This window comes from the organism of the source record quoted next, unplaced genomic scaffold, assembly GCF_019419815.1.
Source record: "Pyrus x bretschneideri cultivar Hongxiangsu unplaced genomic scaffold, Pyrus_bretschneideri_v1 Contig52, whole genome shotgun sequence".
In the NCBI taxonomy this organism is placed as follows: domain Eukaryota; kingdom Viridiplantae; phylum Streptophyta; class Magnoliopsida; order Rosales; family Rosaceae; genus Pyrus; species Pyrus x bretschneideri.
In genome coordinates, this window is record NW_025999790.1 from 1,940,417 (window position 1) to 1,966,546 (window position 26,130).

Below are 26,130 nucleotides of genomic sequence, written 5' to 3' on the forward strand. Positions count from 1 at the left end.
CCAGTTGTAATACCTTAGAAAAAATTTAAGATTACTAAGAAATTTTAAAATGGTAGAAATTGAAATAATGAAATTTACTATAAAATTTATGAATTTTCTTATTACTTAAAATTACAATGAAATTGAATACAGAATTTGTTGTTTTTGAACTTTCAATCATAGAAATTGAGAAATGACATCTATTTACATGAAATTTAAACTTGGGAATTGGAGGTCTTAAATTTCAAATTTTTTTTCTACGCGAAAATTCTAAAATTTTATATTTATGAATTCAAATAAAGAAATTAATGCATGTTTATTTATAAATTATAACTTTAATTCAAATTTCAAATTTATTTCATTTATCTAAACAGTATGTAAGGGTTTTTATAATTCATGTGGCATCGATTAGAGTTGTGGGCTCCACTTATACACCATACTTGACAAAAGTTATGGCAAAATTAATGTGCTGATATGAGTTTTGACATAATTAAACAACAAAGACGACATGATGCGTGAGGTATAACGCGGAGGACCGTATTGATCATATATTAACATAAACAATGGAAATAAGGACTTTTGAAAGGAAAGGAACCCTTGTGGGAGAGGATCCTTTTCCTAGGGATCATAAAAGATTCTGTAATTTTATCCATTTATCGTATACTGTGCGGTTGGAAATTATTTTAAAATTTAAAATTTAAAATTAAATATAAATAGTACTTAAAAAAACAGACTGTACGATATACGATGAACGGGTAAAATTACGGAATCCTTAAGATCCCTAGGAAGGATCCTTTCCCTTTTGAAAATATTAAAAAGCATTTGTGATAAGAACAAAATAATAATACTACAAAACCAACACGATCGCTTACACTCTCAAATAGCGGGGAGGTCTACCATTATATTTGGAATCCATTTATGTTAGTGAGTGTATCAGCTAACGGCAATTTTGTACATCCAAATATCGTTGCTAATGCTCAAATTAATGATTAATTACATGGTTGCTCAAAAAAACTATATGTTGCCCACAATATGCAGAACCATGCCTTATGATACCAATTCAATTTCAATAGCACGATGGACGATTCAACTTAGTTTACAAATCCATCAACTTAGTTTACAAATAAGAGTAAAAGATGATAACGGATTAGGCGAGTCGAAATATACATAAAACTTGGTCGTCTTACTAAAAGAGTAGTCTTACTCTTTAAACCCGCACAAGGCGGTTAGAAAGAACCAAGATCCAACGATGAGCCACCAACTACAAAGTAGACAACTTTCTTCCCACTCAAAGCGATTATAAAAGGCTAAGTCCCCAATAAAACGACCCCGTCCCCTATCTCCGAAATCGATTAAATAATGAAGAGCAATAATTGATTAACATCTAAACGTTCATAATGAAAGTCAATGTTTTTCCAGATTCCGGCAATTTGGATCCATGTCCAATCTTTTCCAACGAAATACAACTGAAAGTCCCGGCAGGCCAAGAATGATGAAAGGAAAATGATTTCCGCACTCCCTTTTTCTTCCCCTACACTCCTCATTTATTTTTCTCCCAGCCACTTGATTGAATAATCAAGGGGTGTCAATGGACAAAAACAAAAGGAGCGCGTCAGGAGGAAATGGAAGTGCGAAAATCATTTTCCATGAAAAATGCTCCAAAGATGCTAGTGGTTATAAAGCATCAACCCAGTTAACTCTACTCATCATCTAAAGACTCTGAATGAGTGATTCACAGCAGTGAAGCCCCCATCAACCATGAGATTATCGCCACTTATATACCTGGACTCATCACTTGCCAAGAACAGCACAGCATTAGCTACATCATCAACTGTCAACTCCACTCCTTGCAAGTTGGCGTTATTCCCTACAAAAGTACGGAAACCTGTCCAGGCATCTTCGGTTCTTTCTTCCTCGGGCAAGTGAGCCAATGCCAAATTCGTCGCAACTGCATAAGGAGAAACGCAGTTAACGCGTATCCCATGATTCCCAAGCTCAGCTGCAACGTTTTGCGTAAGCCCTAATACAGCATGCTTGGACCCTGTGTACGCATGTGGTCCTAGGCCTGCTACAACACTTGCAACACTGGAAAGAGAAACTATACTGCCCTTTTTTCGGGGGATCATTGCCCTGGCTGCATGCTTCATTCCGAGGAAGACTCCCTTTACATTAATATCAAACACCTTCTGAAACTCAGACAAGTTTGCATCACGGATGTCGGGACAAGGTGAACCTGACACCCCAGCATTGTTGACCAAGATATCCAGTGAGCCATATTTATTGACCGTGAAATCAACTGCATGGCTAATATCATCCTCCACTGTGACATCACAATGGAGATAACAAATGTTTGGATCACCGTGGAGGGATTCACACACTTGCAAGCCCAGGTTGTCTTGCACATCGACTAAACAAACTTTTGCACCGTGCTTGCGGAACAGGCGCACAATGCTTTCTCCAATACCAGTGGCTCCGCCGGTCACCAATGCCACTTTCCCTACTAACCTGAGGAGAAGGGAAAGAACCGAGCATCCATAAGGGAAACAGGAATTAAAACACGCACTTCTCCAGAAAGTTTCACAACTCCACACTACAAGAGCACACGCACACGATCATTTTGAAGATGACAATCTAGTAATCTACTGTTTGATTTCGTAACACCAATTTAGATTTATTGAGAAAAAAAGATAGTCCGAACGGGCAGGTCACTTCGAAGACATCGATGAAAAGTGGCAACAACACATCTAATTTCGAGATTCAGATAAATAAAGATTCCGATATTTTTTTGCTTTGTCAAACAATAAATTTGTTAGATTAGAAAGCCGAAGGGGATCGAACTACGCCCTATGCAAGGGCAACTCCACCACTATGGTAAATGGCCACTCTCTAAAGATTTCGATATTTCAGTTGAACACAAAATCTTGATCATTTTCAGGGGATTTTCAAGCATGTGATATAAACCGGAATATTTGGTCGTTAAATCGTTAAATCTTTAGTATAAATTTCTCATTTGTAGTTATCATTGTGGGCAAGGGCAAAAAATAAAATAAAATAAATAAATAAAAGGAAAAGTAAAAACAAAAAGGGGTTCATGAAACTCACACGTTTAAAAACTCCAGATTAGTTCAACTTCAACATGAACGCAATCCGTCAACCCAGAAAATAAAACCCACTAATTAACTGAAATAACCAACACAATTTACTACTAAATAATCTGAAGGCATGCCAAACGAGTAGAGCAAACTGTAAAATCCACAAGGAAAATCAACACAAATGATTTTCCGCCATTAGATTCAATACCTAGATATTCGCATGCACGATGAAAGCAAAGCTAAACCATGCACTTGCAGATTTAACACAACCTAGAAAAGCGACGAACAAAAAAAGCAGAAAAATAGAAACGGGTGGTGAGGAATGTAGAAGAGAAAGAGAGGTGAGAGTTTGTTTGTTACCTCTGGAAGCTTGGAAGCGAACCCACTTGTTCAGTCATGGTGGTGGACATTCCTCGCCTCTTCTGATTTGCTCTATGTCTTGTTTGACTTTGTCTGATTTTATTGTTTATGCTTCTCTGTCTCTTTTGGATTTGTATTCCGAATCTATGTTGTGAGACGTCTTAATCGTTATCATACATTATGTGTGGTTAGGAATTATTTTAAATTTATTTATTTAAAATTAAATATAAATAATATTAACGAAAATTAACAGAATGATATTCTATAAATGACCCCACCTATTGGTTGGCCCAATTCAAAATCTCCAAAATCTTCTCAAGTCCATGCAAATTACCCCCACCTATTGGACTTGCTTGAATGTCTGACAACTAATGCACAAACTCCAATAAACCTTCATCGTCATTGAACATCATCAATATTTATTAAAATCCATTATAAATTTCGAACATTTAAGTTTTTTATGAATTTTTTTCTCTAATTTCAACAAAAGAAGAATGAGTTGATATTATCACCTCATTTCAAATTTTCGTAATTAACACACCTCGATCGAGATCAGGGCATGCTGAGCGTCACGTGAAAGTGACGTAACCATGTGCACAGTGCGGAAGCTAATAAAATAATAATATAAATGGTACGAATAAATAAAAACTAGCTTTACACAAAGTAAATACAACAAGTGCAAGCGTAAGTGTGAACCCTAAGTTCAGAGCATAAAACCTAATGCAGTCCAAAAGGAAACGACGACAACAAAAACACACCTGAAGGTGGTCCTACACTGGTGGTGATCTGTCAGATATGCCGGGAAAGTCCTCAGGGAAGCCACCAAACGTGCTAGCCAACTAGAACCTGGAGGGAGCGCAAAACAAAAGCGTGAGTGGGCAAAAACAAAGCTTTTCGAAAACCAATTCAATAAATAAGTTCTAACCTCTCGCCATAAAACCTGTATACTTCCCAGAAAATAGTATATATATATATATATATATAAGTCATGCTCGAACAACGTGCCATGCAATATGTATCGAAGTAATATGCCAGTGTTCAGGAAACATCAAATCAATACCATGTAATTGTCAGCCGGAGTCACATAACGTGATATGTACGACTGAATTTAGAGCTCGAATCTCCATCTCACTAACTATACCTGCACACGAGTCGGAACCACTTAAAGTGGTCTGTACGACAGGTCTGGGTGTAATATGAGTACGCTCTAGTTCTACGATCACGTGAAGGCTGGGGCGAATAATCGCGGGTCACCTACGAGTCGGAACCACCTAAAGTGGTCTGTACGACAAGCCTGTGCACCTAACTTGGATCCAAGATAAGCGTGTGGTGCGGGAGGTGAACATCACGTGAAGGACTGTGCCCAACTCTGGGCGGGAGCACTAACACCGGGGGTGCAGGTTATGAGCTCTCTAAGTCTTTAGAATCACTACTGAACGTAAATAGAAAATATACTCACTTGGCACTCACCTGTGCGTCCACAGCACCAATATACATATGTATAAAGGCAACTAACAATGTATAACAAACGACAATATAATGCGGGGCATATAATGAATAAACGATTCAAAATCAATTTCTGGGAAAAATATAAATATATAGGTATATACGAAAAACCAAAAGCCCACTCACTCGTAAGTGGAAGGGTCGTAACCCCCTGCCTCGAGTGACCACGCTCGTCCTCGGGATACGTCTCACCTATATGCGAAACAACTATAAAAACGTTAATTTTAAAGCACATAACAAAACTTTAGAAATAACTTCTCATACATTGCTCAAATGGGGTGTATGAATACACCAACGTGATCTACTCAACCTCAGGAACAACCCTATATTTTTAGAAAAAATTTTCATGTGGCAGCATGCGGCAGTGAGACCAAATTAAGCCCCAAAAAACAACTATACATACAAGAAATGCCATATGCCAACTATGTATCAAGCAGACTTGTGTAACACCATTTCTGAGATCAACTGTCATATACCGTTTTGGAAATGTCATTCGGTCTAAGAAATACTCCCCACGAAGAAACTTTTGGCTTGTACAGGTCTGGATTATCTCCTTGAGTCTGCTCTGTCTGCCGCGGCCCTGCATCGAAATTTCTAGTGTCCCCTGCTATAAACTCGACATCAGGAGAGCCCCCTTCTGGAATATAGTCCGATATTGGAACTAACCCAGCGGGCAGTCCTCTGCCCTCCTTCTTATCCGCAAAGCCGAGTCCCACAAAATCAATGCTTGAAACTGACAATTTCGCCTTCTTTTCCACTACCTCTTTCCCCGAATTTCCGCCAGCACTTCCCTTCAAATTATTCATTTTGTTTGTTACCTCTGGAAGCTTGGAAGCGAACCCACTTGTTAAGTCATGGTGGTGGACATTCCTCGCCTCTTCTGATTTGCTCTATGTCTTGTTTGACTTTGTCTGATTTTATTGTTTATGCTTCTCTGTCTCTTTTGGATTTGTATTCCGAATCTATGTTGTGAGACGTCTTAATCGTTATCGTACATTATGTGTGGTTAGGAATTATTTTAAATTTATTTACTTAAAATTAAATATAAATAATATTAACGAAAATTAACAGAATGATATTCTATAAATGACCCCACCTATTGGTTGGCCTAATTCAAAATCTCCAAAATCTTCTCAAGTCCATCCCCCCACCTATTGGACTTGCTTGAATGTCTGACAACTAATGCACAAACTCCAATAAACCTTCATCGTGATTGAATATCATCAATATTTATTAAAATCCATTATAAATTTCGAACATTTAATTTTTTATGAATTTTTTTCTCTAATTTCAACAAAAGAAGAATGAGTTGATATAATCACCTCATTTCAAATTTTCGTAATTCCCATCAAAAGCAATCAATATGCCTACTAATAATTTCACATATTCGATATTTTAAACAAATACATGTAATGCAAATATTGTTGGCAGATTATTATTATTATTTTTTAATGAATATTGAGAAGTTGGAACCGACTCTGAAAACAGAGCCAAGCTTCCTAGCTCGATAACGCTGTTGGATATTCAGCGGGACCGGCTCACGATGATTGCCGCCGATAATTGGTCCAAAACCGTTGACGCCTCGCAGCCAAAGAAGCCCTTCGACCCGGAGCTAGTGAAGGAGATTTATCGGACGGAGTCGTGAGTTGGAGAGGGTCAGAGAAGGGCCGTCCCGTCACAGAGGGTAATGATTTTGGAGGTCAGTCAGTAAACTATCTGTGGCCAAATTTCGACCCCGAAACCGCAACCTTCGAGCACGTTATGTCCATGATTCTCATTGTCAATGAGAAGGTATTGTGTTTTCGAATTGTAATTTGATGTTTCTGTTCTGAATTAGGGTATCTTGGGTTGCTAAAATATTGTTGGGCTAGAAACTAATCCCAGTAGTTATTTTTTGGGGTTAGATAGTGGAACGATTCTGTCAATTTTCTGGTAGTCAGTCCCCAAAAGTTGGTCCTGAACTTTGAAATTGTTGGTATGTAGCATTTATGAACTGGTTTAATGGTTCTGCATTTCTTGCTTATATTGCAATTAACAATTATGATTGAACTTGTGTATCCCAACTTTGGACTTGCAGTTTCGAGCGAATGTGGCAGCTTGGACGTGCTTTTATGACCGGAAAGATGTGTTCAAGGGATTCCTTGAGAGGGTTCTTCGGCTTAAATCGGTTTGTGCTCATTTTATCGGATTGCCATATTTCCTCATGCATGAATAATGGTAAAAAGGATTTTATTTTAATTCTAATTTCATTATAAAAAAACTCAGTATTACTGATGTGTATTTGGTGCTTTGAAACTTAAATGACAATTATAGTTTGCATAATAGTATTCGTATTTTAATAACAGTTGCAGTGGTTTGTGGGATTCCTTCTTCATGATGACGGAACAATATCAAGGACAAAAGATCCTCTAGGGGAAAAACAAAAACAAACTATCATCTACCTACACCAATTATACTACAATACACATTTAAGACATATTAAGAAACAACGTCATGCCAATTTGAAACTATAACAGAATATGAGCTCTCCGTTAAACTCTGATGACACTGATTCCCAAGGGGAAGCCCACAAGTGAACCCTCTTGAACAAATAAGCCACCTTCTCACCCAATAGTGCTTTTGGATTTTGGCTTGGGCTGACATCTTCTCATAGTAGTGTCCCACTTTCTGATCTCCTATCTATTTTTTCATATAATTTTGTCCCAAACTTGTTCCTGGTAAGTATTGAAAAAGTGGAATGAAAAGTTTACAAAATCTCTATTGTTTTTCTAATTCAATACCTTTTCATTATCTGGTCATTATCTTCATACATAAGTTTATCACGTTCATGCATAGCAATCACACCGTGTTAGACTTTTATATGTTGATGTCCTTTGTTAAGAAGAGTTATACATGCTTACATGCTGGTGCACGATTCATATGTTCTCTATATTATTGCAAACATGGTTGCCATGCTCATTATTTTAATCAACTGTGGTCTACTTCGTAGTTGTTTCATTTCGTGCTTGCTTTGAGATAGACACAGGAAGCCTACTTAAATATAAACAGTAGCAAATTTGTATGATGTATTATGGACCATCTGGTCAAATGGTCAATGAGGATTCAGAAACTGAAAGATGCTTTTGACATATGGTCAACAAAGTTGCTTTTTGCTTGATTTTTATTTTATTCTTTTGTGTTTTTAGGTGGGGAGGGGAGGTTATTAAGGAGATACATTTATTTTCGAATGACTTCTTCAGGTGTTTTATTTTTCAGACTTATATTGATGCTTTTATGTTTGCAGGGAAGAGAATTAAGCATAGCTGAAAAGACAAATTATTTAGTTTTCATGATTAATGCCTTTCAGCTATGATAGCATCTTAAATGTTTGGTTTTTAACACTTTATCTGATATATCCAGTTCTAGAAAGATTTGTGAGCAGGTTACTCCCTGTAGAGTGGTTTATTAGTTTTTACATCCAAAAGCATCAGTGTAATTGTCCTTTCTCTAGTTTGTTTAGTCTGGACAGACTCTTTCGTAAGTCCAGAAAACATTCATAATTTGCTTTTATCAACTGTAGGTTGTTATTCTTGATTGCTTGTTTTATATCTTCGAATTGTTCATCATAAAAATTTATCTCTGCACAATTGAGTTATTATGAAATATTGAATTATTTAAGCTCTGGTTGGCTTCGATGCTAGCGCATCATATCTTTTTCTATATAAAGAGATGATATTTATTTTGTGTACATCATCTACTGCTATAGTATATGATACCGCGTTGGTAGAAGTTTAGCCCGTACACATAGTTCAGTTGTTTGGTGTGGCATCCATTTTGTATATCAGTCACATGTGTACTGAGCTTAATGGGTGAATGTAGTTAAAAACATACAATTAAGTCTTGATGCACGTATTTCTATTGAAGGATATGAATATTGTAGTGAAGTACTCATTTGATTTGGGTATTGTGGCAAGGTACTTATATTATACAATACTGATGTTTTGTGACAGAGTTTGGAAGATGAGATCGTGAGCGATACTGTCCTTAGTTTAGCAAGTTTGCAATCTTGGTACAGTTTGTCGTACGGTCGTTTTCAGGTAACACATATGGTGTCTATTTTCTGTTTCTGGTATCATCCGAATATATGTGACCTGTATTTTATTGTGCTTGATTTTCTTCTTTCATTTGCGGATGGAACTTTGTTTTAACTCTGATTTGATCAGGAAATGGAAAAGGATGATAAAGAGGGAGGCCAAAGAGGCTGCAAAACGTGGAGAGCCTTTTAATCCCTCAACTACACTTGAAATTCAGTTCTTGAGAAACCTCATTGAAGAGTTCCTTGAGGTTGTATTTCACACTTTTAAATTCTGAGCAGTGCTTTGTGGTCTTTGATTGTCAATACCAAGGAATTTATGAAACTTTTATTTTTATTTTTGTGCCTGTTCTAGATACTTGATTCGCAGGTTTTACCCCCAGATCCCAGTATGAATGAAGATGATCAACTTGCTGGTGCTATGCGTGTTGATGATGCTTGTATTTTGTACTGTGAGAGGTTTATGGAATTTCTTATTGACCTCTTGAGCCAACTACCAACAAGAAGGTACGTTTTGCAAATGTGCTCATTTCCTCTTTCCTCTGTTTGATGCTCAAAATTTTTGAACAGACGTCAGTTTTAACCTATTGGCATTATGTACTTTTATCATGAATTAGAGCTGTCAATTCTTCACGCCCTATTAGTTTTACTTCTTTATTTATTACATTGTTTCTATCTTCTTGTGATTGCAGGTACTTGAGGCCACTTGTTGCTGATGTAGCTGTAGTTGCCAAATGCCACTTGAGTGCTCTGTATAGGCACGAGAAGGGGAAACTCTTTGCACAGTTGGTCGACTTACTGCAGTTTTATGAAGGATTTGAGATTAATGATCATGTTGGTACACAACTGACGGATGATGAGGTGCTTCAATCTCATTATGAACACGTCCAATCTTTCCAGCTACTTGCATTTAAAAAGGTTCCTAAGGTATGCATTTAAAAAGGTTCTTATTATGTGTTTTCCTCTATATAATGGTGCTAGCGTTCTGAATTTTTTCTCTCCTTTGTGCTTGTAGTTGCAAGAGCTTGCATTGGCTAACATTGGTTCAATTGACAAGCGCAATGATCTGTCAAAGAAATTGTCTGTTCTTTCTCCTGGAGAATTGAAGAATTTGGTGTGTTCAAAGGTATGCATGACATTTATAGCCACGTTAGTTAAGATTGCGCAGTTTGAAATTTTTTCCCTAAATTGGTATTTATTCTGCTAGTGAGTATGGGGCTTGAATATCTTCTTTGTAGTGTTTTGTGCCGAAACAGTTAGTGAAAAGTTAATGACTAGGTAAGAGAAAATCATGGGTGCTACATTCCTGGCCTGACCTTAGGGCCACATCAAGCCACAGCCTAGCCCTAGAGGCCACGGTCAAGCTCTAGTGTGGCCATATTGGTCATTTTATCTTTCCATTTTTTCTTAATGTTTTGCAAGTGATCATAAATCTCTCCTTTGGTCGTCTGGCCAAGTAAAAGAGGCTTGTACGAGGAGGGTGAAATCTTGACCTTCATGGACTTGATCTGGAAAAATGCATTGAAGAAAATCAAAAAACTTTTACCTAAAAAGAAGCTTAAGAAGAGAGATTACGGAGAGAGAGAAGGTGAAAGTGAAAGTGATATGCTGGATGATGACTCAAGGGAGAGGGAGAGAGAGAGACATAAACAAGGATAGGAAGAGGCAGGGTAAATGGTTGACTGCAATAGTTTTGGTGAGATGAGTAGCAAGGGTAGCATGAAATATTTTGTTTTATTTTAAAGCCGTTGTACATAGTAAGCGTTTAGTTGTGGTTAGTCAGCGTTTGGACTTTGGACTATTAATTCTAGGTTGAATTTGACATTGTAGGAAGTTTTGTAGGCCTAGCCCTGTGGGCTTCTAGAAAGTCCAACTCTTTCTCTGGGTTCATTTTTATTTTTAGTGTATACTTTTAAGCTATGAAGCATCAATTCTCCAGATCGGTTCTGATTCACACTCTGGGAGCGAGATCGGCGGGATTCAGCTTGGGTGCAGCAGGAGTGGCTTGGTGCTGCTACAAATCGGAAAGAAAAAAATGCCGCTCTTTTTTATGTAAAAAGCCCAAAGGCATTCTCTTTTGCCGTAAAAAGCCCAACAGCGTTCTCTTTTGCAGTAAAAAGCCCAACAGCGTTCTCTTTTGCTGTAAAAAGCACAAGGCTTTCGCTTGCTGCAGTTATGGCTGCGTTTTCAGCGATTATGGCCTGAAAGGAACTGATGAAGAAGATGATAGAACCTGTTGTGGGCCATCACCACACCAAAAGAGCAAAACTGCTTGTTTCATTTAAAGTCCACCTTTCTTCTCTTTTAACATGTGGTAGGCAGCATATCACATCTCTTTCATCAGGCAGTAGGCACTAAACTTCAAATAAAGAGTTCGATATATAACGCCAAAACTAAAAACATAGGCCACTAAAATGAAACCTACCTGAAATTAAGAAATTTAAATAATCATTTAAAACAAGCCTATCTACCAATGCTATATTTATATTTTTGAATATTTATTTATATGTAATATATTTTAAATATTTTTAATTGGCGAATCCCTGCCGTTCCTAAATCGGGATTCTTTGAGTTTTCATGCTTCTGAATTCCCCCGCTTCCGAATCCCTGCTCCAGCTCGCGTATCCATGCTTCATAGCTGTGAAATGGAGGGAAAATATGGTGACTGAAAGTAGGTCAGTTAAAAATAGGGAGAGAGATTGCTCGTATAGACTTTTACTCTACATTAAAGGCTTAGTCAAGCTGACTTGATATCATGAATTTAGCATTAGGATTATAATTGTAATTGTTTTCTTTTTGATAGAATAATTATGTTTGATTTTTTTGAGCTTTAATTTGTTGGGAGTTAGAAATGAAGTAAATGATTTCATTTTAATTTTGTTGTGTATTTAAGTGAAGATTGTCTGCCCGTGCCTTTTCTGTTTCAGGAATCAGGACAAACATGTTGCAATCTTTATTTCATTTGTCTCTGAGTTGGCTAATTACTTGCTTTAGGAATGTCAGCTTTCCAATGTATTTTTCTCCATTTTCTCACTATCTTCTCCTTTTGGTTGTACACTATGGATATTGTAAATTTTGTTTTGCTGATATTTTTTTCCGTTTTGCAGCTGAAGCTGGTTTCAAGGGATGACCCTTGGTCCAATAGGGTTGATTTCCTTATTGAAGTCATGGTTTCATTTTTTTGAAAAGCAACAGTCTCAAAAGGAAAAAATAAATGCCCTTCCTCTGTACCCAAATGAACTTATTATGTGGGACGAAAGCCTTGTGCCAAGTATCAATTACTCTGGAGATGGTTGTCTGGCCCTTCCAAAACTGAACTTGCAATTTTTAACATTACATGATTATCTCCTCAGAAATTTTAATCTCTTCCGTCTTGAGTCAACATATGAGATTCGGGAGGATATTCAGGAAGTTGTTCCACATCTTCATGCATACATTAATAATGAAGGAGAAACAGCTTTTCGTGGTTGGTCAAGGATGGCAGTGCCAATCAAAGAGTTTAAGATCAGTGAGGTAAAACAGCCAAATATTGGAGAAGTCAAGCCAGCTGCTGTGACAGCAGAAGTTACTTTTACTTTCTATTCACCCATCCTTTGAGCCTCTAAGTACAGAAGAGGATGGCAAGGCGAGTGTGCCACAGAGTCTTGGTCTTCAATATGTACGAGGTTGTGAAATCATCGAGATTCGTGATGAAGAGGGAACTCTAATGAACGATTTTACTGGAAGAATTAAACATGATGAGTGGAAGCCTCCAAAAGGAGAACTGAGAACTGTGACTGTTGCTTTAGATACAGCACAATACCACATGGACGTCAGCAACATTGCCGCAAAAGGCGCAGAAGATGTTTATGGGACATTCAATATACTGATGAGGAGAAAGCCTAAGGAAAATAACTTTAAAGCAATTTTGGAATCCATTAGAGATCTTATGTATGAATATTGTATGTTCCTGACTGGTTGCACAACATTTTTCTGGGGTATGGTAATCCTTCTGCTGCACAATGGACTAACATGCCAGATCTTTTGGAAACTGTAGATTTTAAAGATACTTTCCTGGATGCAGACCATTTGAAAGAATGTTTTCCAGATGATCAGGTTTGCCTATATAATGTCTTTATTACTGATGTCTGGAACTTTTTTTTTTGTCTGTTTGTTAGCATCTTGGAGGGTGATCTTACTGATGACTTTCTTGTTGACATGTTCATTGTTCAGGTTTGTTTTACTAGTCCAGATGGCACAGAAAACTTGAATCCAAGTCCCCCTTTTCGAATAAAGCTTCCCAAGACGATCAGAAGCAGCACCAATGCTCTTCCAGGGAATAAGAAATCTATTATTGTTTCTATGAGTCATGTCCCCATGGAGAATTCCGATGAGAAGAAAGAAAAAATTGTTGTTGAAGCATACACACCTCCTGACCCAGGTCCGTATCCCCAAGATCAACCAAGGAAGAACACCGTTAAATTTACACCCACTCAGGTAGTTATTCCTTCATTTGCCTCATTTGCCCGTTTGTGAGATGTGATTTTTTTGCTTATGTATTGTGAGGCTAAATTTTTATAATCATGTACAGTGTTTTCTTTTATTGCAATATACCAACTTGTAAAATTGACATAAGACCCTTGGATGAATTAGAAACCAATAATAAGAAACTATGTTATTAAGGTATAGGTGATTAAGCTTCTCTACAGTTTTTAGTGATTCTCTATAAATCATGTAATAGTACCATATTAGTAATACAAAATAGGAATTTGCAGGTTGTTCTACTTTTAGATATTTTTAACATCTTTTAGTTACTTGTGAAGTTATGATGGATAGTTAAAGTAACAAACTTTGAATTAGGAATCATCGTTTGTGCCATTTAGACTCTGTTTTAATAATTTCTAATCGTCCTTCTTGTGTAGGTTGGAGCAATCATCTCAGGTATTCAGCCAGGACTAACAATGGTCGTGGGTCCACCTGGTACTGGAAAAACTTATACAGCTGTCCAAATTCTGAACGTTCTCTATCATAATTGTCCGTCTCAGAGAACATTGATAATTACTCATTCGAACCAGGCTCTAAATGACTTTTTTGAGAAGATTATGCAGGTTCAGTTTTCTATCGGTTAGGGTGTTCAATCCTGCTTATAGCTATTTTCTATGTTGTCATAATTTTTTAATATTTCCCTGTGCGATTTTAGAGGGATGTTCCTGCACGCTATCTTCTTTGACTTGGGAAAGGAGAGCAAGAGCTAGCAACTGATCAGGACTTCAGCCGACAAGGCCGTGTCAATGCCATGCTTGTGCGGTGCTTAGAGTTGCTAAGTGAAGTGGAGAGGCTGGCTAGATCACTCAAGTTGCCTGAGGATGTAGGTTATACATGTGAAACTTCTGGGTACTTTTGGTTGCTTCATGTATACTCGCATTGGGAGCAATTCCTCGCTGCTTGTAAGGAGAATAAAGATAAAACATCATTTGTCAAAGATCGTTTTCCCTTCAAGGAGTTCTTCTCCAACACACTGAAACCAGTCTTTACTGGTGAGTCATTTGAGAAAGATATGTGGGCAGCTAAGGGTTGCTTCCGTCATCTGAAGACCATGTTTCAAGAGCTTGAAGAGTGTAGGGCATTTGAGTTACTGAAGTCTACTGCTAATCGTGCAAATTACCTGATGACCAAGCAGGCAAAGATAGTTGCCATGACATGCACTCATGCAGCTCTAAAGAGAAAGGACTTCCTTGAGTTAGGTTTCAAGTATGACAACTTGCTCATGGAAGAAAGTGCTCAAATTTTGGAGATTGAAACTTTCATACCAATGTTGCTCCAGAGGCAGGAAGATGGTTATGCTCGGCTTAAATGCTGCATCCTGATTGGTGATCATCACCAGTTGCCTCCTGTTGTTAAGAATATAGCATTCCAAAAATACAGCCACATGGATCAGAGTCTCTTTACGAGGTTTGTCCGTTTGGGCATTCCTTATATTGAACTCAATGCCCAGGGTAGAGCCAGGCCAAGTATAGCCAAACTGTACAACTGGAGGTACAGAGATCTGGGTGACCTTCCATATGTAAAGGAGGGTGCCATATTCCATAGAGCAAATTCTGGATTCTCCTATGAATATCAGTTGGTGGATGTGCCAGATTACCATGGCAGAGGTGAGTCTACACCTTCACCTTATTTCTTCCAAAATGTGGGGGAAGCAGAATATGTGGTCAGTGTCTATATCTATATGCGTCTACTTGGGTACCCTGCAAGCAAAATCTCCATATTGACCACTTACAATGGCCAGAAGCTTTTAATCCGCGATGTTATCAACAGACGATGTGCTCCTTATGATTTCGTAGGCCTTCCCAGCAAGGTAAGAATAAGATCACCACTATACTTTACAATTTGCAGATGTCTCTGACCTTTAAAATGGGTTAGAATACGAATGTATCAAAGTAAACATCAGGCACACTAATGAAATACAAACGTAATAGATGTTAAACAAATAAGAATCGAACAGTCCATTTGTGAAATCTAAAGGCCTGTCAGCAAGTTGGTGTCTCTGTAGGCTAGTTTAGTTCTTGTTAATCCCTCAGAAAAAATGACCAGGAACCTGGAAGGTGTCTTTATACAGTATTGTTAAGGCATTTTGGGCTCTCTGACAGTTCTCTGTCAGAGATAAGTTTCATTCATCCTTACCCATTAGCTCTGATGACATGACAATTTTACGCTTTGTGATTGCTTTAGTAAACTACTGTCTCTGTTGACCTTTGTGATCCCATTGGTAAAATAACGTTTTTATTGTGCACTGTTATCAGGTTACAACAGTTGATAAATTTCAAGGTCAGCAAAATGATTTTATACTGCTATTTCTTGTGCGTACTCGCATTGTGGGTCACCTTCGTGATGTTAGAAGATTGATTGTTGCAATGTCTCGTGCCCGACTGGGTCTTTATGTGTTTTGCCGTCGTTCTTTGTTTGAACAATGCTATGAACTTCAGCCTACATTTCAACGTCTACTTCAGAGACCTGACCACCTTGCTCTTAATTTGAACGAGATTACATCAAACACTGAGCGTCACGTTGAAGAAACTGGTCCTATTCATCTTGTCAGCAGTGTTGATGAGATGATTGGTATCTACCAGCAGCTTTATGAGGTATGCTTTCCTGTCGTGCATTCAATTTTCCTTCTCGTCATATTTTGATTTAAGGAGTTAGATGGTGAGCGTGTAAAAATATCTTGATCAGTGGAGTGCCCCTTGGATCTGCATTAGTGTATCATCCATAACTATGAATTTCCGATCCCATGCAATTAAAATCAAGTTTCTACAGTACAAACCTCAATTTGACTGAGTTGGTCTCCTAATAGGAGAATACTAGTGAGATCTAAAGGTTTCTAAGCCTTCACTTTCATGTGTATTCATTATTCTGGGGGGTCATCTTCCTATATCTGATGCCCTTAAATTACTTACCCTCCACAATTTAAAATATATTTATTTAAACGTTTCTAAGCCTTCAATTTTGTATGTAGTCATTATAATTTTAAATTTTAACAAATTAACTGCCATAACCATGCTATTTCTGATTTGTGTAACCATGTTATTTCTGATTTGTGTTCAGCAGATTTAACCCAAAAAGGAATTTTGTTATTTTTTGTCAGGTATAGTTCCATCTGTACATGCCTTATTCAGGTCGAGTAGATGAAATCCTTCCGATGGATACAGATGGGCACCATCCCATGAATACAGATATGGCTTTAACTTCTGATGGGGCACCAACAGATGATGGCCAGCATGGAAGCAATATGGAAGAAGACACTAAAGGCGATGTTGCCACCAATGGGCAGATCACGGAATCATCATTTGAAAACCGGTCAAATGGGGAGACAGATGCTAAAGCTAGCTTGAATGACATAAATGTGCCACCTGAAAGCAATTCTGATGAAACAGAAACGGAAGAGTAGTGCTCAGCAGTAGTTAGATTTGGATTTTCTTTTTGTGTAATTTTCAAATCTGCTAGTATACTCGAGGCAAGTGCAGTCTCTTTCGTTGTATGGATGCCACTCACGAAGCCGCAATACAACTCAGATTATGCTGCTTTGGTAGCCAGTGAGCCTGCAAGTGATGACTGTAGCTTGTGAGCCAGTGGATAGTTAATGCCTAATCTTTTATACGCCAAAGGCCACACTTGCGCTGTGCGAGGTTGGTGCTTGTCGGACAGCGAAGTACATTCTGAGACTTGGGATTCATTTTAGAGCTTGTTTTCTGTACAGTGCGAAATGTATGCCGAAACCTACTGGAACTTTACATGTTTTTGGCTGACCCTTCTTGAAGTAGGTGAAATCCTTCTGTAGCACCGTCACCTGTAACCTCAATGAACTTACGATCTATTAGCGTGCAAATGAATTAAGATGTAATGTTACTAGATGAACGTCATTAGTTGCTTGAGTAATGGGATGCGTTTTAGTCGCTTGATTACAGGTTGCATTTTCTGGCGGCTGAATTTAATCTTGCCGGTGCCATATGGTCGTTGTAGTTTAGAAATTCTGTGATCATATAATTTGCACCACAAACCAAACCCAGGAAACATAAGCCGAAAGCACAAACGAAAATAAAGAAACACCATGCATTCAACATGGTGGTTATGTCAACCCAGTTCTACCAAATGGAAGTACGTAGCTGTTCTTATAAGCGGACGCTCGTTGTATTGTATATGTAAAGTTGAGTGAATGAAAGGGGCAGACGCTTTGGAATGGATGCTAGCTTTGGACGGTGGACGAGTGGTATTTCTCGAATCATCGGATGTGCGTCTTGTATCGTTGTTTGTAATGTTGAAATGTTTCTGGATGCGATGTAACTTCAAAATTCAAAACAATTACTTACTAGAAAAATCATATGAATCTGAAAGAAATATGAAATATCGACTTGCTGATAATGAAGCTAGCGGTGATATGTAGTCCAGGAAAGAGGCATTTGACAAAATGATGACTGTGATTTGACTCATATATGTGATGATGAGCCTGATGATGGCAATGCATCACCACCTTGATCATTCGCTCTCTCGAAATGGTGAAGGCCAACAGACTCACGCGTCCAGCTGAACGTGGGCTGAGAGAGTGGATGAATGATCATGAGACAAAGAACGACATGCAAAGAATCTGCAAAGGCGCGCAAGAGGATCATCATCCATTGAGTTATATATCTGCTCTCCACTGTCACTGACCGGACCAGAGAAGTACTGGGAGATTCTGAGGACGTGATCGAGGTTGAGAGTGAGGCTGTCGTGAACGAGGCTGAATATGACGGCCTGCAAGAAGAGAATCAAGAGACAAGGAAAGACGCAAATGCGCAAGGCCGAGAGGATCATGATCATGCATGCACTGCTATGGTACTACCCATGTAATTACTGAGATCATAATCATCAGATGGCTCATAGCTTGGTCCTGCCTCATCATACATGGATGTTAGTCAAAAGCATAACCAGCTTCGTCCAAATCATGCATATTTTCTTTCATAGGTTTGTCCCATAATAGCTTAGCTCCTCCTCCCAATATTCTTGGCGTATGCAGGCCTAGAACTCAGTACGCTTGGTCTTATTTATAACAGTAATGGCAAGAAGAAGAGGAGGAACAAATCTATTGCCTAAGGGGCGAAAGCGGAAGAGAGTCAGCCCTCCAAAATCACAATCGTCACCCGGTGAATATCAAAACTGACTTTATTGCCATCATTGACAAAAGTCCCGACCCGTGCCCACCCCTACTTTTTGCGCTGCTAGAAAACACATTGGCCGCATGATAGCCGTTAGTGATCATTGGTGCCGCGCTGACTTACAAAAATTGTTTAAGACAATAATTCAAAAAATCAACCACTCCAAGATTGGCAGTGAGTACCAATCGGGTTTCCCGCGCCATTTCGGTTTCCAAGATGACTGCACCGCACAAGGTGGGCCGTGGGCGGGGCAGAGGCGTTATATCAGGCTATGGCCGTCGGCGGTCGACCGTCGTGGCGTGGGAGGAAAAACTGGTGGCTCAGATAGAGAGTAGTATTGTGTCGTCTGGAGGTGGGTGGGGTTTTGAAATTTTGTTTGTGTGCTTGTTCGTCGATGGATAATCACTTACAGCACCAGTTAAACCAGAAAATTTTCATTATATGATTAGAATATGGATGGTACATCAAGTGTTTTTATATAAGTGGTGGAAAATTGTATGTTTTAAGTTATTAACTTTTTAATACACATATCCTCATTTGTATAGTGACACGTGATGTACCATCTTGTGTTCCGATCACATTGAAAAATCTCTCCAGTTAAACGGCATAAAAAGTTATTAACCACCCAATTTCTTACCTATTTACACCACTACCATTCTCCCTCACCAAAACGCAAATGTGTTAAGCAAATGAGTATTGATATATCTTAATGAATTACTGTAACAAACAAAAACACATTGAACATTTGCAACAAGACTCCAAGAAACCGTAAACAACAAGAAACAAGATGAAGCAATGTAATTCCAATCTGACTTCATATATAATAATACATAAATGTGTTAAGCTGAGCCCGACATAACTTAAAAAACAACGGAAAAAGAAGAAAGAAAAGAAGTAGATGATTTCAAGTTACGATCGGTGAACACTTTGAATATCGAACATTTCGAGCAAACTTGGATGCAGGAAGTAGCTGGACTGCAATGTTTGCGCAGATGAAACCTTATTAGTTTGAACCGCTCCTCTAATCGCCCAGTTTTGCGCTTCTCTGCACTCTTGCGTCCCACGACCAAAGCTTTCAATCTTTCTTCTAGCTTCCTACAGCAGCTCCTGGCTAGCGTGAGGTCAACTTTTAGCCACAATGTCAAGACTTCCTTTTCTTTGTAAATGTTCTTTGAATTTTGTCGAAGGTGGTTTTCTCAAAAAATGTTACTTGTATGAGAAAAAAACATGTAGACATGGGCAACCTGTAATTGAATAAGTAATGCAAAACTAAATAATCATCTGGTGCATCAATATCCAATACTGAATCAGTTCGAATTTACAATATTCTTCATGAATTTAGTAGACTTTGTTATGACCAGCTCAAATTGCTTGAAGTAAGCCCCGGAAGGGTAAAGCATAAAATATGTACTCAATACCAATGGATAGTATAATTTGCCTTAGTGAGTACTTTCATTATGATATTGTTGCAACATACTAAAATCTCTTGCAAGAGTTGATGATATTAAATTGAAACTCCTGAAGAGTCAAGAAAGATTATAAAGTGTTGAAAGAAATATTGTTTTGAACTGTAGATCGAACAATATGCCAACACGAATCTTATCCCTGATGTTTATGATATTAAAGAATCATATGGATTGAAGATTATGAGTTGAATACTCAAATGATTTAGACACTAAGAATGATCATTTATCTTCGTGAGGGTAAAGATAAATTGATATTTGGTCCAGAAGTAGCACATCTTAGTAAAGTATATGCTTTATTGTATTTGGCACAATACATTGAATGAAATAAAGCTTATATATTGATATCTCCGAGAAATTACATATATAATCATACACATGAGTTAAAACAAACAAACAGGATGAAACCTTCACAAAGGTTGCTCATGTGAAACTTCAGTACTCAGCAATACCCTAGAAGGGGGAGGCACTGGAGATTAATCATGTGACACTCCAGTACTTGGAAAAACACGAGAAGGGGAAGACATCAGTTGCCTTTGGAATCTAGCAACGAACCTCTGGTGATCACTTTGAATTCGACTTTCGGATTCTTGTAGTTGTTCGAGCTTTCTTTTCATGCTCGTAGAGTAATTATTTGCAAGCACATGTAACACTCTATTCTCGTGATTGAGCCCTCTGATTTCTTGTTTAAGACTTGCCATCTCAGCCATCAATGATTCAACTTGGTGAGTTTGAGCAAGTAGGCGTTGGCCCATATTGGATATAGAGCTTGCACATTGAACACTGCGAGCCAAAGAGTCTTGAATGGCTGACTCATCAGACCATTTTGAAATGATTCTGTTATCATTTGGAGTGAGAAGATTCCTAGCTATCATAGAAGTGGTTATGTTATTCTTCATTACAGAGTCCCCAACTGTAAGAGAACCATTAAAAGATAAGAAGGATGGGCGTCATATATTATCCTGACGCTGCTCGTGTGTATCACTCCTAATACTCAAATCTAAACAAATGTTAGATAGGTAAGCCATTTTCAGAAATGATGAAGGAAAAAGGAGGTCAAATGAAATCTCAGAAGTGCAAGAAAAGGAAAATTTCTACAGGCAATAACTTTCTGAGCATACTCTTGAACACAATTGATGTCTCTATAAAAGAAGAGGCAACAGAGCCACTTGTTCAGAGATCGAAGAGGCACCGCTCTCCGAATTTCAAAAGCTAGATTTTCCTAAATAAAGTTCGTTGACATTTTTCAGATGCAATCTTAGCTTTTTTGAATATCGCCTGCAACTTTGTTAAGGATCTCTGACAAAGTTGAAAACGCGTAAATCTTACTGTTCTAATTACACTACAGTTGCTGACAAGAGTAAAGGCACATCACCACTACTTTCTATTGAAAAATCTCTATATATGTCGACCTTCGTTCTCATTAACAAGGCAAACTTGCAAGAATACCTAACTCTTTCTCATCTCCAAGAATGCATCTTCAACAAAGCATCTCTAAATACTCAGTTTTCTTCCTCTTCGAGAATACCTCTTCAAAACCAGTCACACCAGAGCAAGATTATCTCATATCATCAAGGATGAGAGCAAGAGTATCTCATATCATGCAATCTCCCTGTCCTTTCATTTGTCCTTGTTCTTACCTGCAAAAATAAGGATAAAGAAAGTAATATGTCGGAACCTCCACTCAAACTTCTGGTAAGGAACCGACTGCTTGGAACCTTTCCTGATTGCTTACCTATAATTGCTCTCGAGTACTCATCTTCAACTGCTGGTGGAACTGGGTCTCAAGTCATCAACACCATAGAATAATTGGCTCATTGATGGCTTTTTACACTAAAGCTGCCACGCATGGATGAGTCGCCAAGAAGTGAAGGACCTTTCAAATGCAAGCTTTGCATTCCACTCCTGCATCAATGAACAAATACTACAAGAGAAGATGCCACACATGCATGAGGGAAAACCAGGGAAAATACCACTTATGGAAGGGGAACAAGTAAGACAAATGAAAATGATACATTGAAGCATGTGGAGACAAGCGCAACAAACACGTGCTGATTCATCCCCGAGAAAGCCTAAGATCACTTGTCACGTGAAGCTCCTCATGGTCCAATTTCATTCAAGATCAAGCCTAGACGATCCTTGAAGAAATCACAAGTCCGATTCAAGATCAAGTGTCCACCACCCTTAAATCAAATTCAGCTCCAGATAAAAGGAGTAAATTCAGACCTTTGGAGGAAATCAGAAGACCCTCTAGCCCAGTTCAAGAACAAGCCTGTGGAAAGTTAACAACAAGTAAAGCGCCTCTTTCGGCAACTCTTCTCGCTAAGAGACTGAAGCAGAAGGATCAACGATCAACCTAAATGATTTGCAATCAGGGGATGATACTCATCAGGAGGAGCATCCAAAACAGATCAAGATTTTAACGAGTCAATCGAAGACCTGTGGCCATCCAAGGGAGAGTATTGTGAATAATGTGGATGGCCCACATGAATAATTTGTTACTATTTATGCACAGTATTTTTACTATTCATTTGTGGAAAATTTGTTAAGTGAGTAGTGTTCTATTTGCTTATAAAATGGATGAGAGATGAAGAAGAGGTTCATGGAAGAGATTGTGAAAGAAGAAAGATGAAGAGAGAAAAGAGAAGAAGAGGAAGAGAGAAAAGAGAGGAAGAGGAGAGGAGATAATAGAGAGAGTTACTTTTGTACTCCTATTATTCTAATTTATAATGGAAGCATCACTGCTGCCCCGAGGACGTACTCCAGTCACACTGACTGTAGAGGAACCTTGTAAATTTTGTGTCTTATTTTATTTATTCCATTGCACACACCATCGATTTTACAACAAAACCAACCTTTTGAAAGTTTTAGTGGTAGGAAAGTCCGCAAATATGTGGCTTATTTGAAGGCCTCAAATTTAATAACCCCATCATGCTTACCAAGAATGTATGATGAATGACGGGTCTTCGGAGAACATATATGATCCAGCTTATCCTCCAATCTGAAACATATTTCTCCCGATACTGAACGTGCCAAATCACCAGCAAGGTCATGCATTACATATGTTGAATTGTCCTTGTTTGATTTTTGATTCCCCTCCATTTCCCCAGCTTTTTTCCAGCGCCCCGTAGGCGTCCAAAGTTTGTGAGGATCTCACGAGGCACCAACTTGTAAAGAAGCACCACGAGGAATGCCGCAAGAAAAATCTCTCCAACTGCCATAGTTTCTCAAGTGTTCAACAAAATACAGCAGGGAAGAGCAATCCTGTCAAAACTTGCATTAGCATCGCAATTGCAGAAAGTCAACGTTTGTCGAAATGTACAAGTTGAGAAAGTGGCCTAAAACAAACAGAATTGACAGAGCCAAATCAACTGTGTGTGGCCTTAAAAAATAAATAGAAAGAAAATTGCAAAAAATGAAAATTAAAACATTAAAAGGAAAATGAAGAAAGAACCCCACTCCAGACAATACCACCCCCACCCTTCCTCACCGCCCCTCATCGTCAACTTTGGTCCCAACTACACAATAAATGCATATATATTATTATTACCTACCAAACACAATTTTGTCAGAACAAATTAAATGTTTTATGCATATATACATATATTGACAGGAATGAAATATTGGATTATAGGACTAACTACGTTTTTTTAATGTGAAAGGACTAACTACGTTTCACACCCATTTAAGTTTAGGATGACTTTCTAATTATCTCATTTCGGTTTCGATACGATGGCACTGCACACGGTGGGCGTGTAAGATTTTCTGATCTGTATAAATCATTCACTCATAGGCCTTATGGGAAGGCTTTGTTATATACATTACAACATACAACCTTTACAATTTAAAATACATGGACTGCTACAAGGACTGCACTCCACACATGCAGCAGCACAGCAACAGCACATCACAGCACTCGGAGCAATAGCACATCAATAATAAAATGTCCTCCCTGCTGTCCATGAGTCAGCAATCACATGTCCTCTTGCTGTAATGATGGCAGGCACTTAGCATACTGATCTCGGACTTGGTCTAACAGCCCCCCGCAAGCTAACAGGAGGAGAAACAACTGGAAGCTTGGAAACAAGATGCTTGAACCGTGAAGAGGACAATCCTTTTGTAAACATATTAGCAATCTGGTCTTGAGAACATATGAAATTCACAAATAACTCTTGACGAACCACTTTCTCACGAACATAATGATAATCCACTTCCAAGTGTTTGGTACGGGAGTGAAAAACTGGATTTGAAGCAAGGGCAATGGAGGAGACATTGTCACACCAGATTGTTGGTCGATCAAGATGCAAGTGTAAGTCACGAAATAAAGAGCGGAACCATGATACTTCTGCAGCAGTATAAGCAAGCTGCCGATATTCAGCTTCGGAACTTGACCTACTGACAGTTTTCTGCTTTTTCGAACTCCAAGACACGAGATTGGACCCTAAGTAAATGCAAAAACCACCTGTGGAATGCCGTGTATCAGGATTCCCAGCGTAATCAGCATCAGAATATGTTGTAAGTTGTGCAGTACCAGGTTTATACACAAGACCATGATTGTATGTGGCTTTAACATATTGAAGGATCCGCTTAACTGCCATCCAGTGAGTAGTCTTTGGAGAGTGCATGAACTGACAAACCTGGTTTACGGCATAGGAGAGATCTGGTCGCGTGATAGTTAAATACTGAAGTGCTCCGACAACACTTCGATACATCTCGGAATTGTCATGTGGCTCACCAGTGTAAGCACTGAGTTTCTGTTCGCAGGAAACAGGAGTGGATATTGGTTTAGCATCCAAAAACTTTGTACGCTGAAGCAAGTCCACAACATACTTGGCCTGATTCAAATGCATTTGATCACCACAATAAGTTACTTCGACACCCAGAAAATAATGAAGAGGCCCCAAGTCCTTCATTGAAAACAAAGTGCCCAGTTTACATATCAAGCTAGACATGTGGCGAGTACTGTTCCCTGTCAACAATATATCATCGACGTAGATCAATAAAATCAAGTAGACACCAGAGTTATTGAAAACAAATAAACTGTAATCACACGTGGATGCCTGAAACCCTAATTGAAGCAAAAACTCTGAAAAACGTTGAAACCAGGCTCTCGGAGCTTGTTTCAACCCGTATATACTCCTTTGCAATTTGCAGACATGTGTTGGATGCTGCTCATCAATGAAACCTGCAGGTTGTCGCATATAGACTTCCTCCTTCAGAAATCCATGCAAGAAAGCATTTTGTACATCCAATTGCCTGATATGCCATTTTTTCGAAACTGCCAAACTAAGAACCAGGCGTATGGTGCTGTGCTTGACCACATGACTAAAGGTCTCGGTGTAATCAAGTCCAGGCTGTTGATGAAACCCATTTGCAACTAACCTCGCCTTGTGCCTTTCTACAGAGCCATCCGCCCGTCGTTTGATCTTAAAGACCCATTTGTTTGGCAGCACATTCATTTTTGAATGATAAGGAACAAGCTCCCACGTGCCACAGCACTGCAGTGCATTAAATTCGTGAACCATGGCCTCTCTCTATTTGTGGTGCTTGACTGCCTGACTAAAATAGGTTGGTTCAACTAAAGAAAGATCAGTTGAGACATGCATAGCATATTTAGGATTAGGTTTTTGTATTCCAGACTGTGAGCGAGTCATCATGCGCGGCCTTATGGAAGCACGATCATGGTCTGAAGGTGGCAGAGAATGAGGCGGGAGTGACACAACAACTGGGACTTGCTCATTTAAAGTTTGGTTCGTGGAACTAGGGTCAGGAGGAGATAAGGTGGTTTGAGGGTTGGAAGGAGTGGATAACATGGGAGGGTGAGGAAGGGTAGGGTGTTCAGGATTTTGTTGGTTGGTCGTGGTGATGTTTGGCTGGGATGGGGACGCTAAAGGAGGGATAGAATTCAGCAAAGAGGGAGAAGTAGATGTTGAAAGTATAGGAAATGTGAACAAAAGATCAGGAGAAGCAAAACTACCTGTGTCATCAAC

The 26,130-nt window shown here is 38.7% G+C and overlaps 2 protein-coding genes across 2 annotated transcripts; one reads left to right on the forward strand and one right to left on the reverse strand.

Annotated features, from left to right (window-relative positions):
• Nucleotides 1-1,336: 1,336 nt before the first annotated feature.
• LOC103945571 (xanthoxin dehydrogenase) lies at nucleotides 1,337-3,565 on the reverse strand. The gene is made up of 2 exons (XM_009356160.3): nucleotides 3,432-3,565; nucleotides 1,337-2,484 (listed from the first exon to the last, which is right to left on the reverse strand). Exons 1-2 carry the CDS (start codon nucleotides 3,479-3,481, stop codon nucleotides 1,686-1,688), a joined length of 849 nt encoding a protein of 282 aa, XP_009354435.2. The 5' UTR covers nucleotides 3,482-3,565; the 3' UTR covers nucleotides 1,337-1,685.
• Nucleotides 3,566-6,023: 2,458 nt separating this feature from the next.
• Nucleotides 6,024-17,456, forward strand: LOC103945572 (RNA helicase aquarius). The gene is given in 18 exon segments (XM_048570227.1): nucleotides 6,024-6,039; nucleotides 6,404-6,643; nucleotides 6,646-6,728; nucleotides 7,015-7,104; nucleotides 8,927-9,013; nucleotides 9,108-9,260; nucleotides 9,365-9,516; nucleotides 9,702-9,936; nucleotides 10,025-10,135; nucleotides 12,117-12,185; nucleotides 12,187-12,581; nucleotides 12,583-12,950; nucleotides 12,953-13,104; nucleotides 13,222-13,485; nucleotides 13,911-14,096; nucleotides 14,189-15,343; nucleotides 15,789-16,127; nucleotides 16,631-17,456. Coding segments are annotated over 18 exon segments (4,101 nt in total). The 3' UTR covers nucleotides 16,637-17,456.
• The last annotated feature ends 8,674 nt before the right edge of the window (nucleotides 17,457-26,130 follow it).

What these genes read in the sequence shown, in the direction of transcription:
- LOC103945571 (XM_009356160.3), bottom strand. Translation starts at nt 3,481, where the DNA reads ATGTCCACCACCATGACTGAACAAGTGGGTTCGCTTCCAAGCTTCCAG. An exon ending in TCGCTTCCAAGCTTCCAGAG is followed by an intron (nt 2,485 to 3,431) that starts GTAACAAACAAA and finishes CCTTCTCCTCAG; the next exon opens with GTTAGTAGGGAAAGTGGCAT.